The following is a 17,228-nucleotide window of genomic DNA, read 5'->3' as shown; positions in this document are numbered from 1 at the left end:
CACCGTGAGGCCTGTGGCTAGTGTTTGCCCACAGGGTCACTGCCGGCGTTTCGGATGGGACAGTGTTTGCTCAGTAAGGAAGGGCAGCACCCCTTGCTCTTGCTTGCTGAATGGCAGCCGTTCTTCGTTGTGGCAGCCTGACTGCCCCGTTCATTTCCAGATGCTTCCTGGGGCATGGGGCACCACCCTGGGTGGAGGCCTGCCAGGAAGGCTCTGACCAAGCTGGACTGTGGACCCCCTGGGCGTGGGGTGGAGGGTCCAGGAGAGGAGGACTGCTGGGCAGCGGTTGGCTTTAGCTGGCCTGGCATTGTCTGGGAAAAGGCTGCTCTTACATTGGATTCTTGTGGTCGCCTGCAGTTAAGGGGACAGATGGGAGATTCTCCTATATAACTGCACACTGCTCACTGCCTCTCTGTACACAGTGTGACATGTAACACATTTATACTGTTATATAGTTTTCTGACTATAAAAGTTGTGTGTGCTATTTACACATGTATAGAAAGATACGTACAGTGGTATTCACTGCAACGATGTTAGTAACAGCAGGCAATCAGAAATGATCCAGTTTACTCCAGTAGAGGATTAATTGAATAAGTTATGGTATGTCATACAGTAGAATCTTTTTCAGTTATTGAAAATGAAGTTGTAGAAAATGATAATCTTTTGTTAAGATGTATGTACGTACTGTGAAAGGGAAAAAAACAAGTTGCAAAATAGTATGTTTAATCTGATTTCATTCTTTTAAAAGTAGCAAATACCTGAAAATTTTATATATATATGTATATATATGTGCTTAGCCTTGCTCAGTTGTGTCTGATTCTTTGCCACCCCAAGGACTGCAGCCCACCAGGCTCCTCTGTCCATGGGTTCTCCAGGCAAGAATACTGAAGTGGGTTGCCATTTCTTTCTCCAATGTATATATATACATACACATATATGTATGGGCTTCCCTGATAGCTCAGTGGTAAAGAGTCTGCCTGCGATGCAGGAGGCCCAGGTCCAATCCCTGAGTTGGGAAGATCCTCTGGAGGAGAGCATGACAACCCACTCCAGTATTCTTGCCTGGAGAATTCCATGGACAGAGGAGCCTGGTGGGCTGCAGTCCATAGGATCGCAAAGAGTCAGATGTGACTGAAGCAACTCTACAGCAACATATGTGTGTGTGTACATACACACACACATACTTATAAAATTTTTTATGGTTTTATTTACATATGTGATTTTTATTTATATCAATAAGCCTAGAGCTAGATGCAACAATTTCATAAGTGTTTATCACTGCCAGGATTATGGACACTTTTTATTCTGTAAATGTCTGAATTTTTGATAATCAGCCTTGCCTTGGTAATAAGTAAATATATTTATGCATGACTGTATAGGCAGATATAGTCCTCCAGACAGTTAGGAATGAGGTCCGTTTTTATGCGCCTGTGTGTGTCTGTGAGTCTGTCTGTAATCACTCCTGTAGAGGGCTGCTCAGAAGCAGGGCTGTGGGTGTGCGCCGTGTCAGGCGCTGTTGATACCTGGGGCCAAGTGCCCTTCACGCTGGATGCACCGGTTCACACCCCCCAGCAGAGCGTGAAGTTCTTTCACCACATCCTGGCCCCCACTGGGTTTTACTTAAAAACAAAAACAACCCCCCCCCAACTTTACCACATGTATTTCAGCTTTCCAAACCATAAAAGCAATGCATATTCTCTATAAAGTGTACACAGTAAAAAATGTAAGGCCACTTCAGTATGCCGCCCCCACCAAAGCCCCACTTCCGGGGAGGTGGTCACGATTAAGTTTGACGTGCAGCCTTCCAGACCGTTTTCTGTGTTCATGAACATCTTCGTGTGTTCACAGTGTACATGTCATTCTTAAGATATAACTGGAGTCCACACTGTCCATTCCACAGTGTGCATTGGTCTCAGCACTGTGGAGGGAATAGCCTGTTATGGACCAACTTCCAAGTTAACACAAAGGCAGGCACATCCTTTTTACGAACTGCGTGTTACTTCATGGTCTGGGTGAGCCTCAATTTCCTGAACTATCCGCCAATCAGGCTTCAGCAGCAGCTCAGGTTATTTCCAGTTTTTCACTCTTTTGGAATTAATGCTTTAGAAGCTTCCATGTTTGTTTGAAATCTGGTTTGGGGGAGTTATTTCCAGAAATAGAATTATTGTCAAATGTATTTCTTTTTCCATTGTTTGTTTGTTTGTTTTTGGCCACAGCATGCAGGGAGCATGGAGTCTTCTCCCCTGGACTGGTGGGGAAGGCCCTCAGACATATATGTCTTAAAGCCCAGTTTTGTCTTTTTTTTTTCTGTCTCTTCATCTATCTTGTTGTTCGTCTGATAGCCCTGTTGAGTGTTTCATGTGGCAGATGTAGCATCAGGTACAGCTGTGGACAAAGCAGAAATGGCCTCTTTCCTAATGGAAGTGATAGTTTATAGAGTCCCCCGTGCCTGCTGCTTTGTCTGTGATTCTTGTTTTAAAATAGGAGGAGGGGAGAGAGCAGTGCTTTCAACCACAGAGACTGCCTGGTGAAAGTCCCCTTTGAACTGTCCGAGGGCAGCCCCTCCCTGTCGGGGGACATAGCTTATAAACTCCGTCCAGGGAGCAAGCAGCTGGGGCCGCCCCTGGCCCTGCCCAGGGACAGCCCGAGGTTCAAACAGCGGGAGGGGCCGCCCCCCCCCACCTCCCCCCGCCTGGCTGGGCCCCAGAAGGGGAAGTAGCAACCACCCAAGAAGCTGGCAGGCGCTTGTTTTAGGGAGGACCCTGGGGACCGACTGTGTGTCATTTTGAAAGTTGGTGGTTTCTGCTTTTCCTCTCCCTTTGGAAGGAACCGGTGGGTGCTGAGATATGGGAGTGGCCAGCTCCGGCGTCCCTCCTGGAAGCCTCGCCCTGGGTCTGAGAGGCAGTCCCTCTTCCCCAAAGGTGTCCTGGGATGGCATGTCAGCTGTTGTTGGTGTTTATAGGGGAACCAGGCCCATGTGGGCGCCCCGTCCGCACCCCTGAGTCCAGAGGGGTGGTGATGTGCCCAGGCCAGCAGGGCAGAGCTGGCCTCTCCCCTGGGTTTCCTGGGTTTCGCATCTCAACCTGGAGCTGCTGCTGCTCCCACCCTGAAAGGCAGCCTCTCTCCAGCCCCGACAGCCTGACTGCCCCGTGAGCACTTTCCTCAGCTGACCGAGTGGCTCTTGTCCAGTTAGCACTGACTAAGGCTCAGAGGCCAGCTGTCCTGACCATTCCCGGGAGGAGGTCTCAGCACAGCCTCGTCCTCGTCCCCGCCTCAGACTCTGGGAGTATACCCCATGGAATATTCACTCTCGTGATGGAATATTTACCACGAGCGGGGCTTGGAGCTGAGTGCCGGGTGTGTCATTTCACCCTCACTGCAGCCCTACAAAGTGAGTTCTGCAGTCTCAGCCGCTGTGACCGCTGGGGACACAGGCTCAGAGGCTTGGTAACTGTCCTGGCCCCTGCCTGTCTCTCCCCTTGTCTAAGACCACCCCTTCCAGCCATGCTGCCTGCCCCTCCGGGGCCCTCCAGCCGGCTTGTTTCCTCTGCCTGGAAATACTTCCCCCTAACCCTTGACCTCCTGTCTAAACTGAGCCGCGCACGCACCCAGCCCTGTCTCTGCCTTACCCCTGCATGGCCCTTCTTATCTCCAGGAGTCCCGTGGTGTGGAGGGCCTGTTTCCACCACTAGAAAAACAGGCCATGAGGGTGAAGGTTTCCTCTCTGTGCCTAGAATAGTGCCTGGCACATAATAGATGTTCAGTTAGTATTTGTTGAATGAATGAATTGCCTGGAAATGAAAAAAAAATTTTTTTATGAATATCTGTTTTTATTTGTGTATTTCGCTGTGGTGCTCTGACAATGAAATAACATCTGTATACCAGAGCACACACACATCAGCAGTGAGATGTAGCTTCTCCTTACCCCAATGCTAGGACACCTAGCTTTTTGTAGGACGCATAAGCATGTAAGATGGCCACACCAAATAATCTTCTGGTTTTTTCCTTAGCTGGACTTCCTGCAGGTCCTCCCTTCCTTGTCTCTCGAGCCTGGCCCCCATCGTCCCATAACGTCACACGTTTGTGAACAGACATAGTTGGTGTTTATGGGATTGCTGGCTGCCTCCGCCACTGAACTTGGGGTTGCCAGAGGGCACGGACTTGGTCTGCTTTCTCCCCCGCTGTATCCTCTGCTCCAGCCCGTGGGTGGTTCCAGACGGGGCTTAAGTGAATAGATGAAAGAACCCAGTGCCACACAAGGGGCGAGCCTGGAACCCAGCGCGCTCGCGTTCAGCCGGCCGCTCAGCGCTGCGCCCGCTCCTGGGTTGAAGTTGTGAGTCTGAGTGAAGCTCGGAGCGTGGTTTCCAGACCCGGGTGGCAGCGCTCAGGGCGGCTGTTACAGCTTCAGCGGGTCTCTCGGCACGCTGCTTCCTCCTGAGTTCAGCTTGTGATCAAGGGGAAACGTGCCGGAAGGCTGGGGCACTGCAGAAAATGCCTCTTTGTGGTGCTGGCTTCTTCCCTTAGCAGTGCGTGGTGGTGATGGATGTGTGTAAGGAGAAACTGTATTAATTTATTTTGTTAGTCCTGAAAGTCGAATGCTTTTGTCATGACAAACTTCAGAAATTCAGCAAAGTGGAAGAAACCTCGTCTCTCTGCCCATGGACAACCATTTAAGCAAGCTAGTACATTTTCTCCAATAATTCAAACTGTATTTTTGCTCTTTTTGGGGGAGGTAGGGCATAATTCCAACCATACAATATATTCAGATATGCATCTTCTCCCTTTCCTGTTGAGCCTATATAAATATACCAATAAAATATTTTCGTAGTCTGTTAAACATTGAATATTTCAATATTTGTTGTTTTAGACTTCCCAGGTGGCACTGGTGGTAAAGAGCCTGCCTGCCTATGCAGGAGACGTAAGAGACGTGGGTTCGATCCCTGGGTCGGGAAGATCCCCTGGAGGAGGGCATGGCAACCCACTCCAGTATTCCTGCCTGGAGAATCCCACGGATGGAGGAGCCTGGTGGGTTAGTCCATAGAGTCACACAGAGTTGGACACTATTGAACCAACTTAGCACACATGGTATTTTAAAGTTTTAATTTATTTTCCCCTACATTTTTATTCAGATATAATTGACATTCAGCACTATGTCAGTTTAAGATTACATCATAACTATTGGACTTACATACACCATGAAATGATTATCACGATAAATTTAGTGAATATCCATTTGTGTACTTACAAAATAAAAGAAACAATTTTTTCCTTGTGATGAGAACTCTTAGGATTTAGTTCTCTTAGGAGAACTCCATGGACAGAGGAGCCTGGTGGAAATACAGTCCATGGGGTCGCAACAAGTTGGACATGACTGAGCGACTAACATACTTCTTTCTTATTGTTGTTCAGTTGCTCAGTTGTGTCTGACTCTCTGTGAGTCTGCAGCACGCCAGGCTTCCCTGTCCTTCACCATCCCCTAGAGCTTGCTCAAACTCATGTCCATTAAGTCAGTGATGCCATCCAACCATCTCATCCTCTGTCATCCCTTTCTCCTCCTGCCTTCAATCTTTCCCAGCATCGGAGTCTTTTCTATTGTTTTAGCTCTTCACATCCTAGTTCATCTTTCTTTGTGTGTACATTTGTATATATGATACATAATCTTAAATCTTTTTTAGACAAGACAGAATATATACTGCACATAAGAATTTTTAAAATCACTCTGTGAAAGCTAAGCAATGATGCTTGTTTTTGTCTCTGTTATAATGGCATTTTGGTGAACAATCATTACCCATAATGTTTTTATATTTAAGATTATTTCAGGAAATTCCCTGGTGGTCCAGTGGTTAGGACTCTGCTTTCGTTGCTGAGGTCCTGGGTTCAATCCCTGGTTGGTGAACTAAGATCCCACAAGCTGCAAGGTGCTACCAAAAAGAAGAAAGAAGATTGTTTCATTAAGGTAGACTCCTAGATTTGGATTACTGCACCAGAAGAGTATGGATGTCTTATTTTATTTATTTTTAAGTCTGCACCGTGCAGCATGTGGGATCTTAATTCTCCAACCAGGGATCAAACCCATGTGCCCTGCGTTGGGAGCTCAAAGTCTTAACCACAGGCCCACTAGGGATGTCCCAAGTATGGGTATTTTAGACGTTCTTGCTATTTATTGCCAAACTGCTTTCCTAAAAGCCTCTTCAATTTATATTCTTATTAGCAAGTAGGAAGGTGCATACCTCTATACATTCTTACAGCAGTGGGTGTTATTATTTTTTAATGATCACTAATTTGCTAGACAGAAAATGGCATCTGTTAGTTGATTTGGAACGCGAATCTCTGAGTCCACACCCCAGGGCCGTGGGTGGAGGAATGTCCATCCAGTCCTCTATCTGAGATTCTTGCCTTGCAGCTGACTTCGGTGTGTCTGCCAAGAATCTGAAAACTCTGCAGAAGCGAGATTCCTTCATAGGAACGCCTTACTGGTGAGTCGTGTAGCCTCTGGAAATGGGATGGTGGACTGCCCGTCACACCTCCATGTCCCCTTGGTGACCCCTGGCTGGGCTGGAGGGGGGACGACAGGCAGGGGCTCCTGAGTCAGCCTGCTGGGTCTGAGCCCACACGCCCCCACTTAGTAGCGCTGAGACCTTGGCCATATTACCCAGCTTTTTGGGCCTCAGTTTCCTCATCTGTGAAGTCAGGGGGATAATACTGCCTATGTAATGTGGTATTGTGAGGATTAAATGGGATGGTGCATGTAGAAAGTGCTCCACCAATAAGAACTGACATTCCCTGGAGAATGGTTCTTGATGAATTCAACAAGAGTAGATTGACAGGCAGACCCAGAGTTGGGGGTGGGGCCAGGAAGATGAAGAGTTCAGTTCCTATGCTTATATGAAATCTCCCTAGACCCTTCCAGTCCATTTTGCTTCCTTTTTTTCCAAAAAGAAAAAACCTCTCTGTTTCACACCTAACTGCTTTCTGTTTTACTTCCTTTTCATCATGGAGTTAGGTTCCTTTTTTGCTTGCTTATTACTCACTCTCTCTCCCCCCCTTTTATTCCTCCTTCTCCGTTTCTCTCCCGCCCCTCTGTGATGATGTATTTTCTTCTCCCACCCTCCCGCCCCCGTTCTCCCCGGGTCCCCTCCGCCCTGCCCCCACCCACCCCTTCCCCAGGACCCTGTGTTCTGGATTGCTGCTGCCCTCTTCTGGTAGGAATCGGAGCTGCAGCAGGACTGGGCTGTGAAGCTGCTTGGAAGGCGCCCTTTTGTGAGAAAACCGTCCTAAGGAAGATAGTGGGTGGGAAGGAACGCTCGCCAGGACCTGGGAGCGCTCGCGCTGGTCCTTGACCCTGAGCCTCCGGGAAGCGCCTGTGGAGGCCAGGGTCTTAGCGCTCTGTTGTCCCCTGGTCGGTTCAGGATGGCCCCCGAAGTGGTGATGTGCGAGACCATGAAGGACACCCCATACGACTACAAGGCCGACATCTGGTCGCTGGGCATCACGCTGATTGAGATGGCCCAGATCGAGCCCCCGCACCACGAGCTCAACCCCATGCGGGTCCTGCTCAAGATCGCCAAGTCCGACCCTCCCACACTGCTCTCGCCCTCTAAGTGGTAAGGAGCCAGGAGGCCGGCCTGGGGTGTCTGCAGGGCGGCCAGCGGCCCTGGGTGGCGGGGCACGTGGGCTCGGGGGAGGTGGGGGGCCAGAGCTCTGCTGTCCCCGCTTGGCCCCACAGTTGGGGAGCAGTCAGGCCTGGGGGTCGGTAGGCCTTTTCTGAGCTCCCTGGGCCCTCAGAGCTCCTTCCTCCCTCTCTGCTCTGAGCATCAGCTCTCCCTCCAGGCAGACTGCGGAACCCAAATAAGCTGGACCCCACTGCAGGAATAAGAGCTCTTGCAACCACACGGCACAATGCTGGGCTGGGAGTTGGGGCTCAAACCCCCAGCATGGCTGTGTTCCGCTGCGTGGCCTCGGGCAAGCACCCTCTCTGATTCTGCATCCCCTCTATCAGTGACCAGAAGGGCGTCCTGAGGTTGCCTCCGCCGGCCGGCTTATGAAGGCGCCCTTTGTCCTTTGAGGGGCGTGTTTGGGAAGCACACGACTCAGAAGAGTGGAGTCCCTGATGCGGGGGGTCTTCTCGGCTCTTTCCCGCCCTCAGCTCACTGCCCCCACCTGTCTGTCCTCCCAGGTCGGCAGAGTTCCGAGATTTCCTGAAGACGGCTCTGGATAAGAACCCAGAGACACGGCCCAGCGCTGCGCAGCTCCTGGAGGTGAGTGGTCCCCCCTGCCAGGTGGCTGCCCACCTTGACCTGTAAGCTGGGTTCGTCCTCCCCCAGCCCAGGGGGCGTCGTGCACAGCTGTTCAGTCATCAGCCCGTGTGCCCTGAGCAGCTGCTGCCTACCAACCCTCGTTCAGGGAGGGTGAAGGGAGACCAGGATCCTGTCCGGATGGAGCTAAGCTTCTGGGGGGGACAGGCAGCCAATGAGCAGCACAGGGGAAGGGCTGCCCTCCTATAAAAGGAGGACGCGAGGGGCTCTGTGAGCAAACACCCAGAGGAGGCGAGGGAGGCCACACGGGGTGCTTGAGAGTGCAGGTGGAGGCCTGGGGTGGGGACATGATGGGAGCAGCTGGGAGAGCCCGGAGCCCAGGTGCAGGAGCTGGGGTGAGCACAGGGGTGTGGGAGACGAGGTCGGAGCTGTATGGGGTGTGTCCACTCCCAGGCTCAGCGGTTCCCTAAGAGGACTCTGGGTATGAAACATCTAGTCAGTTTCTCCACCGTGACCCTTATAGCAAAAGGACGCAGAGAAAAAGGCGCATGGGGAAAGCCAGGCAGAAGTGCCCAGAGTCCCCTCCCAGTGCAGTCACAGAGGACACACCAAGTTCCCCAGCTGTATGCTCTGGCGACACATGTGAAGTGTTGTTTACCTGGGAAGCATTTTGGAGAACTCGGGGCCTAGGGTTTCGCTGGGAGCTGAGCACGTGGGCAGCCTCTGCTGGCACGGACCAGAGTCCCAGGCTGCAGAAGGCTGGGCGGGTGGTCAGCATGGACCCCATCGTTTGCACAGTGCAGGCCGGGTCAGCCCCTCTTATCAGTTCACGGTGAGAACCCTCTCCACATCCAGGCTCCCAGGAAAGGGCTGATGGTGGGAGCAGCCTTCCAAAGGAGAGTGGACAAGGTCACGGAGGGTCACATTGGACCTTGGGAGGACGTGGGCTTCACCCTGTTTGGAACAGGGCACCTGTGAGGGTTTGGAGGGAAACACTGCCTGACTTACCCTTACAGAGGTCTCTCTGGCTGTTGGATGCGGCATCTGGGAGACCAGCCAGGGTGACAGGTGGCTCAGGGAACATCCCCTTAGCTGGCTGAAGGGCCTTTGGGTGGGGAAGTGGATGGTGGCTTCCTTGAAGCTGTTTGAAATATTGGAGGCAGCTGTGAGCCACGCTTGTGCAGAACCAATGCCTCGGGCCCTGGTGTCCACAGCCGGCAGGGTGAGTGGTGGAGGCTTGGCAGCTGTGTTTGAAAACCTGCATGCACCACTCGCCCAGCCGTCTCCGGGTCGCCTGGTCACTGTCCCTGGGGCACCAACACTGCTGGAGAGGGAGAGGAGGTGGGCCTGGGGACGGGCAGGGGCTGGCCCTCCACCCCGCCCTCCACCCTCTGTGGCCGCCTCTGACCGCGGTGGGAGGAGAGGGGCCAGCGCCCCACCGCACCCTGGAGGCTCTCTCCACATTCAGCCGCTTTTTCCCGGTGCGGACGTCCTGTGGGCCAGGCACTGGGGCTGGGCTGGCACTCCGGGCCTTCCTCCGGGCTGTGTGCACAGTGGTGAAGTGTGCGGACTGGGGGTGGGAAGGCCTGGGTTCAGATCGCAGCTCTGCCGCTTCCTGGCTATGGGGCCCTGCTTGAGGGGCTTCACCCCACCATGACCCTGTTCCCACTCTCAAGTGGGGATAATAGTCAGCCCCCCTCTCCTTACAGGGTCATTGTGAGGGTTAAGTGGAAGATACTGGAAAGTGCTTAGCTAAACTGTGCCATGGTGTGCTCTGACTGTTTGATGCCTTGAGTTAAATTGTTTAAAAGTGGAAAGGAACAGGGATGCAGATTGGGGTTATCTGCTCAGGGTCACGATTGTTCTTGTCGGTTTCTGCCCTGTGTTTGCAGTCACACGGCTGGAGTGACAGAGGCCTCACGTGTTGGGTGGGGAGGCGTTGGGCAGGGACGGTCTGGGCCGGCCAGCGGTGGGGGCGGGGGAGGGCTGCTGTCACTGTCAGATGCGAGAGCTCTGGGCTCCTCGGGCCGATTGTTTCCTGTGAGCACTCACCTCCTGGCCTTGTACATCCGGCCTCCAGGACACTGCCAGGAAGAGGCCAGCTGTCTCTCATCCCCCATGGCAGCCCAGGAACCTCAGCCTGGGCCAGGAATTTCCTTTCCATAGTTGGGGGAAAAAACCTTCCTGCCCAAGGACTCTTTGCTAAGACAGAAGGGTTGCAAAAGAAAAGAGAGATCCCTCCGCACAAATAAAGCTCCTTACAGAGCTTCGGCTACCATCAGCTTTCTCCATGTGCCTGTTTATCTCTTGAGTTAGGGAGGGTGGGACATTGTTACCCCCGTAGGAGAGGTCCCAAGGCTCAGGGAACGGAGCTGGCCTACCGAGGTCACCTGGCTTTGAGTGGCCAGATGCGAGCCCAGATCTCAACTTGCCAGCGCCCCCTCCAGAGCTGGTCACGCCCCCGCCTCAGCCCTTGCCTCACTGCTGGTTCCTCCTGGCCCTCAGCGTTCCCCACATCCTGCCTTCAGCCGACTGACATATGCTCCTGCTGGCTTGTAGTCCATTCATTCGCTTTCCTCGATGTTAGTTGGGACCGTTATCACTTGGTGGTACCCCAGGCTCTGAAATCAGGCTCATCCGCCAGGAATCTGAGTGGTCCTCACCCTGAGCCTCAGTTTCCTCCTCTGCAGGAGGTGGGTCGTGCTCACATCACAGAAGTGTGTGCGTGGATGCAGGTCTGTAAACCCCTGACATCTGGAGCATCCTTCGTGCACAGTACACACTTGTCGAATTTGCTCTTAGACCTGCTCCACTCTAGCCCAGCGTTCTTTTCAAGGTTGTTGACACCTCTGGACATCATGGTCAGCTCAGGCCTCAGGGCTGGTTTTGCTGGACCCAGCAGCAGTTGCAGGTGACTACTCCTTGTTAGTACCTGACGTCAGGTCTCCACGCCCTCTTGGTTTCCTTCCTTCTCATTGGTCACTAGCCTGTCTCCTTTGCCTGTTCCTCGTTCTCCAGCTGATTCACATGAGGTTTGCCAGGGCCTTTTCCTCCATCTCCATCACCTCGATGGGCTCACCTAGTTTGCCACGGCTCCTGCATTTCTGCCTGCAGCCCAGACTGCCCTGCCCAACCCCGAACCCTTGTGTCCAACTGTTTACCCTCCACCCCACTTAGTATTCTCTACCTGCCTTAGGTGTCCACAGGCATCTCAAACTTAACAAGTCCGCCACTGATCTTTCCTCAAATATGCTCTGGCAATGATTTTCCCATCCCAGTTGATGGCAGCCCCACCTTGCCAGCAGTCAGGCCCCAAACCTTGCAGTCATCTTCTCAGATGGATTACCCTGTCTTTCTTACATACTCTGTGTCCACTCTATCAAGGAGTCCCATCATCCCTGCCTCTGAACCTGCCCAGAATCCAGCCACTTCTCACCATCTCCATTGTAGCCGAGGGAAAAACACAAGTCAGCTCCTATACCTCCTGAGTCCAAGCCCCTTGAGGCTTCCATCTTACTCAGGATAAAATCCAGAGTCTCAGTGACCTGCAGGGTCCAGCAAGGGCTGCCCATCTCACCTGGATCCCTCACATCTCTCTCACCCACTCACTCTTCCACAGTCAACCAGCCTCCTTGCTGACACTCAGGCACCCTCCTGCCTCAGGGCCTTTGCACTGGCTGTCCGCTGTGCCTGGGCTGCCCTTCCCCTAGACACCTCCATGGTTGACTCTTTCCTTTCTTCAAGTCATTGCTCACATGGCAGCTTCTCAGTGAGGCCTCCCCCAAGTGTTCTATTTAAAACTGCAACCCACCTGCACCCCCCACGTTCCTAATTCTCCTTCCCATGCCCTACTTTTTTTTTTTTGGCTGCATTGGGTCTTAGTTGAGGCACATGGGGTCTTAGTTCCCCAACCAGGAATTGAACCCGTGTCTGCTGCATTGGAAGGCGGATTCTCCATCACTGGACCACCAGGGAAGTCTTCCTGCACCACTTTTAGTTTTTCCATGGCACATACCACTTAGAGTATATAACTCGTTTATCAAGTTTATTGTTGGTCACCCTGACTAGCATGTCAGCTCCCTGGAGACAGCAGGGTTTTTTTTTTCACCAGTGTGCCCCGGTCATCCAGAACAGTGCCTGGTATGGAGCGGGCCTTCGACCGAATATTTGCTAAAATATATTTATTTTTACTTAGTAAACTGTTACGTAACCTTTTTCCCATGCCAGTTTCAATTCTAAATGTTTAACAAATGTTAACTGATTTAATCTCATAATGGCTCTATGAAGTAGGTATTGTTTGGATCGCTGTCAAACAGATGATAAAGAAACTGAGACACAGGTCACGTCACCTGCCCAAGGTCACACAGCGTGTGAGTGACAGGGCTGCTTTCTGGTTCTGGTTCCAAACATGTTCATTTGACCACTCTAGTAAGCTGCATCTCTGAATGAGTGAAGGAGAGAGAGAAGAGAAGGAAGAAAGTTAGGAGGTGAGGAAAGGAGAATGAAGGAACAATACTGACATCTGAAACCTTGGACGTATTATTGGGCATTTCTTAAAGCTAGTCCTGGAGTATGGGATACCCCGGCTGGCAGTTTCTTTTTTTGTTTTAATTTTCTTTTTTTATTTGGTCACACTGTGTGGCATATGAGATCTTAGTTCCCTGACCAGGCATCTAACCCCTGCTGCCTACATTGAAGGCAGAGTCTTAACCCCTGCATCAGGGAAGTTCCCGGCTGATGACTTTTAAGTACACAGAGGAAAACTAGGCTCAACTTCTTGGAAGGTTGACTGGAGATGGCAGGAGAGTCCTGGCTGGACGCTGGCTGCCAGTCAGTAAGCTCTGCGGCATCATGGAGCTCGCCTCAGAGACAGCATGAAACAGCGGTCCTCGTCCTGAAGGAGCAGGCTGCTGAGGCCCGTCTGATCCGGGTCTTTCTCGGGGGCGCCTGAGCACCTTCCCAGGGACCCTGTGCCCAGACGAGCCTGTCCCCAGGTGGTGCGCAGTGTGCTGGCTGCCGGGGAAGGTCCCACGCCTTCTTGGGCTGCACTTTGTCCCTCGTGGGCCTTGGCAGTTGGAACATCCTTTTAAACACATCCCGGAGGTAACAGCTGAGTCAGTGGGGGAGGTGTCTGTGCCCTGTGTCCAGAGCAGTTTACGGAACAGTCTTCTGGGCCTCATCTGACAGGAGGGCCTGCTCCTCCGCCTGCCAGCCTCGCTTGCCCAGGGACTCCAGGCGCTTGGGGTCCAGGGGAGTGGCCCTGCTCACCTGCCCCTCCTCAGAAGCCTTCTTTCCCACGGTCCCCCCTCCACTTCCTAAAGACCCCAGGGTACTCAAGGGAGGCCATGGAGCAGATGTTCAGCCTCAAGAAAGCACAGCTTCTGGCCAAGCTGAAGAACCACTAATTTGGTCAATATGTGATGTGGCTTGATGAAAACCTGGTATTTCCAGAAGTCTGTGTCGGCATTATTTGTTTGTGCCGCATCTGCTTCAGCCACTGCAGTGAAGTGTCCCGTGGCTTCTTGCTCAAGTTCACATGTGTGAGATTGTGCAATGTGAAGCTTGGGAACATTTGGGATCTGATTCTCATCCTCAGTTCTAAAACACATGTGCTCTGTGGGGACGCAGGAGGGAATGGAAATGGCTGGGAGTGCAGACTGGTGCCAACAGGCTTCTCTGATTGTGGTTCTTCTGATGGCGGTGATGATAATAATGGTGGTAGGGATGCTGATGGTGGTGATGATGACAGTGGTGTTAGTAGTCATGCTGGTGGTGGTGGTGATGGTGATAGTGGTTATGATGATGGTGGTGGTGGTGGTGGTGATGATGCTGGTGATGGTGATGGTGGTCGTGATGGTGGTGGTGACGATGGTCGTGATGTCGGTGATGGTGGTGGTGATGGTGATAGTGGTTATGATGGTGGTGGTAGTGATGGTGGTGATGATGGTGGTGATGGTGATGGTGGTGATGGTGGTGATGGTGGTGGTAGTGATGGTGGTGGTGATGGTGGTGATGGTGGTGGTGATGGTGGTGGTGATGGTGGTGGTCGTGGTGATGATGGTCATGATGACGGTGATGGTGGTGGTGGTGGTGATGATGGTCGTGATGACGGTGATGGTTGTGGTGGTGGTGGTGATGATGGTCGTGATGACGGTGATGGTTGTGGTAGTGGTGGTGGTTATGATGGTCGTGATGATGGTGATGGTGGTGGTGGTGGTGGTGGTGATGGTGATGCTGGTGATGAGGATGATGGTAAAGGTGATGATTATGCAGATGAGTTTTCGAGCCATATTTTGAGTTCTCACTACAATGCTTAGAACATCCATACTATTGGGTACGGATGAGCAAGCTAAGGCTCAAAGAGGTTGAGTGACTTGTCTGAGTTGTTGGAAGTGGGATTTTAGCCCAGGCAGCCTGGTCTCAAGTGTAGAGCCTGCAATGTTCACTGCTATACTCTCCTGCTTCCCACAGTTAGTACATTCTTACTAACATCCAGTTCAAGACCTTTCAGAGCCACTTGGCTGCCGGAGTGGCAGCTCTGAAGGGCCCCTGTTTATAGCACTGCTTTACTGCAGCCTTTGTACTCACTTATGCTCCTGCCTGGAATTCTCTGTGCCCAGATCTTGCCCTGGTCCGCCCCTTTATGTCCCCTCAGGTCTCAACTTGACTGTCCCCTGCCAAGGAGGCCCCTCTGACCTAAGCAAACTCCTCCCCCCTCCAGCACCCCCAGCCCGTGTTCCTCCAGCCTCGTGCTGTCCTCTCACCTGATCTGAGAAATATTCTTGTCATTTGGTAACACGCCCATCGTCTTTCCCGAGGCCGAGGGCCTTGCCTGTCTGCTTGTTTGGCCTTATTTCAGCACCTGGCACGTTGCTGGCCTCAATACTGAGGTGTGAATTGACGAATGAAGAGGGGAGTGGGAGAGAAGTACGAGAAATGCAGTCCTTCACGCCTTTCCTAGTTGGTACTAACTCGAGGAAGCCCAGCTGGTTTAGGGCGGTCTGAACGACAGCTCTCTAACAGGGGTGAGCTGCATTGCTTTCTGGCGTGCAGGCTCAGGTGCCCAGGTGAACCGGTATTGCTTCTGGCCTTTCACAAATGAACTAAACAGATAAGAACAAATAAGCAGATAAGAATGATCTTCAGTGGACCTCTCTGTTGTGAATGTGTTTTCAAGGTGCTAGACAATTTATTCTCTTTAGCCGTTTAGATACTACCCTACAATCCTGTTCACATTGTTCCTCCACTGATAAATTCTCTGACAGTAAAAACACCGAATTTCATTGGAACCTTCCTGCAAATTTCAAATGAGCAAATTCTAATTTAATGACCACCCGTAACATGCCTTTCTTTTTTTAAAAAAAAAAAATTATTTGTTTGGCTGTGCTGGGCCTTTAGTTGTGTTATGTGGAATCTAGTTCCCTGACTGGGGGTCGAACCTGGCCCCCTGCTTTGGGAGAGTGGAGGCTTAGCCAGGGACCACCAGGAGCCAGTGTGCCTTTCTAAGCGGCCCTGGGTGAGCGTGGGGAATGGAGGAATCCCACACCCCTTTCCCCACCCTGATGCAGGGCAGACTTGCAGTAGGGAAATCTGCAAGCTCGTTTACCATCTACTGAGGCCTTAAAAGCTTGGGTGTATTCCAAGGACCATGAAATAACTTTCACTTTTTAGAGATGTGACATTTCTGTAAATGCCTCAGAATACAACATATACTGCTTGGCCTCAAGATTTTGCAAACACCCAAAACCTATACAAGCATTTTCATAGCAGCTTTATTAAAACATAAGTGTCCATCAGCTGCAGAAAGAATAAACAGCTGTGCCATTGTCACGTGATAGAATACTGCACAGTAATCAAAAAGGAACAACTGGACTTCCCTGGAAGTCATTCCAGTGGTTAAGAATCCTTGCTTCCATTGCAGGGGGAATGAGTTTGATCCCTGGTTGGAGAACTAAGATCCTGCATACCACGTGGTGTGGCCACAAAATTTTAAAAAATAAATAAAAATAAGTTTTTAAAAAGTTAAAAAAGGAACAGTTTACTGACATGCAACAAGGTAGGGGGATCTCACAGTCTCAGCTTAGTTGTATTGAGTGAAGAAAGCCAACACAAAAGACTACATATTTTGGGATTCTGTTCAGATGGAGTTAAATAACAATCAAAACTAGTCTAAGGGCAATGGGTTTGACTGCTCAGGGTGACGGGGACCTTCCTGAAGTGCTGGAAATATTCTGTGTCTTGAGCTGGGTGGTGGTTATACTGAGTCTGTATATATGGAAAAAGTCACTGAGCTTAATGATTTGTGAACTTTTCTGTGTGTAATTCCTCAATAAAGTATATGTGTGTATATGTATGTACACACTATATTTTATACTGTATGTACACACTATATTTTATATATTATACTATGTATGTACATACTAGATATTATACTGGGTTTCTTGCATTGCCGGCAGTCTCCTGCATTGCAGGCAATTCTTTACTGACTGAGCCACCAGGGAAGCCAATATTTTTAAAACTACATCTTTAAAATCTTTTTAAGAAGTAAATTAACAGGAAATTCCCTGTGGCCCAGTGGTTAAGATTCCATGCATTCACTGCTGAGGGCCCAGGTCAGTCCCAAGTCAGGGAACTGAGATCCCACAAGCCACATGGCATGGCCAAAAAAATAAAAATAAAAAATAAATAAACAAATACACAAGTAACCCTCCTGAAGCATTGTTTTTTGCTCCCACTTTGGGCTAAGCTCCTGTCTGTGCTTGATCTCATGTATGATCTCATGGCATGATCTCATGCCATCCCTGTGGGTTTGGTATAATTTTCTCCGTGCAGAGGTGAGGAGCCCGCAGCTCAGAGAGGGAAAGGGACCTGCTCACGGTCACACAAGTAGTGAGCAGCAGAGATGGCATTTGCCCTCCTTCACCACACACAGGACTTTCTGAGCTGCCTCTGGGTTCGAGTTCGCATTTCCCT

General features: G+C 51.1%; 1 protein-coding gene across 3 annotated transcripts in view; it reads left to right on the top strand.

Moving 5' to 3' along the window:
• Positions 1-17,228, top strand: part of STK10 (serine/threonine kinase 10) — a 140,641-nt gene that overhangs the window by 86,554 nt on the left and 36,859 nt on the right. For all 3 annotated transcript variants that reach the window (XM_043887671.1, XM_043887670.1, XM_043887672.1), the window contains exons 5-7: positions 6,404-6,476; positions 7,410-7,604; positions 8,177-8,258. In XM_043887671.1, coding sequence (XP_043743606.1) covers positions 6,404-6,476; positions 7,410-7,604; positions 8,177-8,258 — 350 coding nt within the window. The remainder of the gene's footprint in view (positions 1-6,403; positions 6,477-7,409; positions 7,605-8,176; positions 8,259-17,228) is intronic.

The sequence above is a fragment of the Cervus elaphus genome, chromosome 25 (genome assembly GCF_910594005.1).
Source record: "Cervus elaphus chromosome 25, mCerEla1.1, whole genome shotgun sequence".
In the NCBI taxonomy this organism is placed as follows: Eukaryota; Metazoa; Chordata; class Mammalia; order Artiodactyla; family Cervidae; genus Cervus; species Cervus elaphus.
The sequence above is the reverse complement of the archived record's forward strand: the minus strand, read 5'-3'. Positions and strand labels throughout refer to the sequence as shown.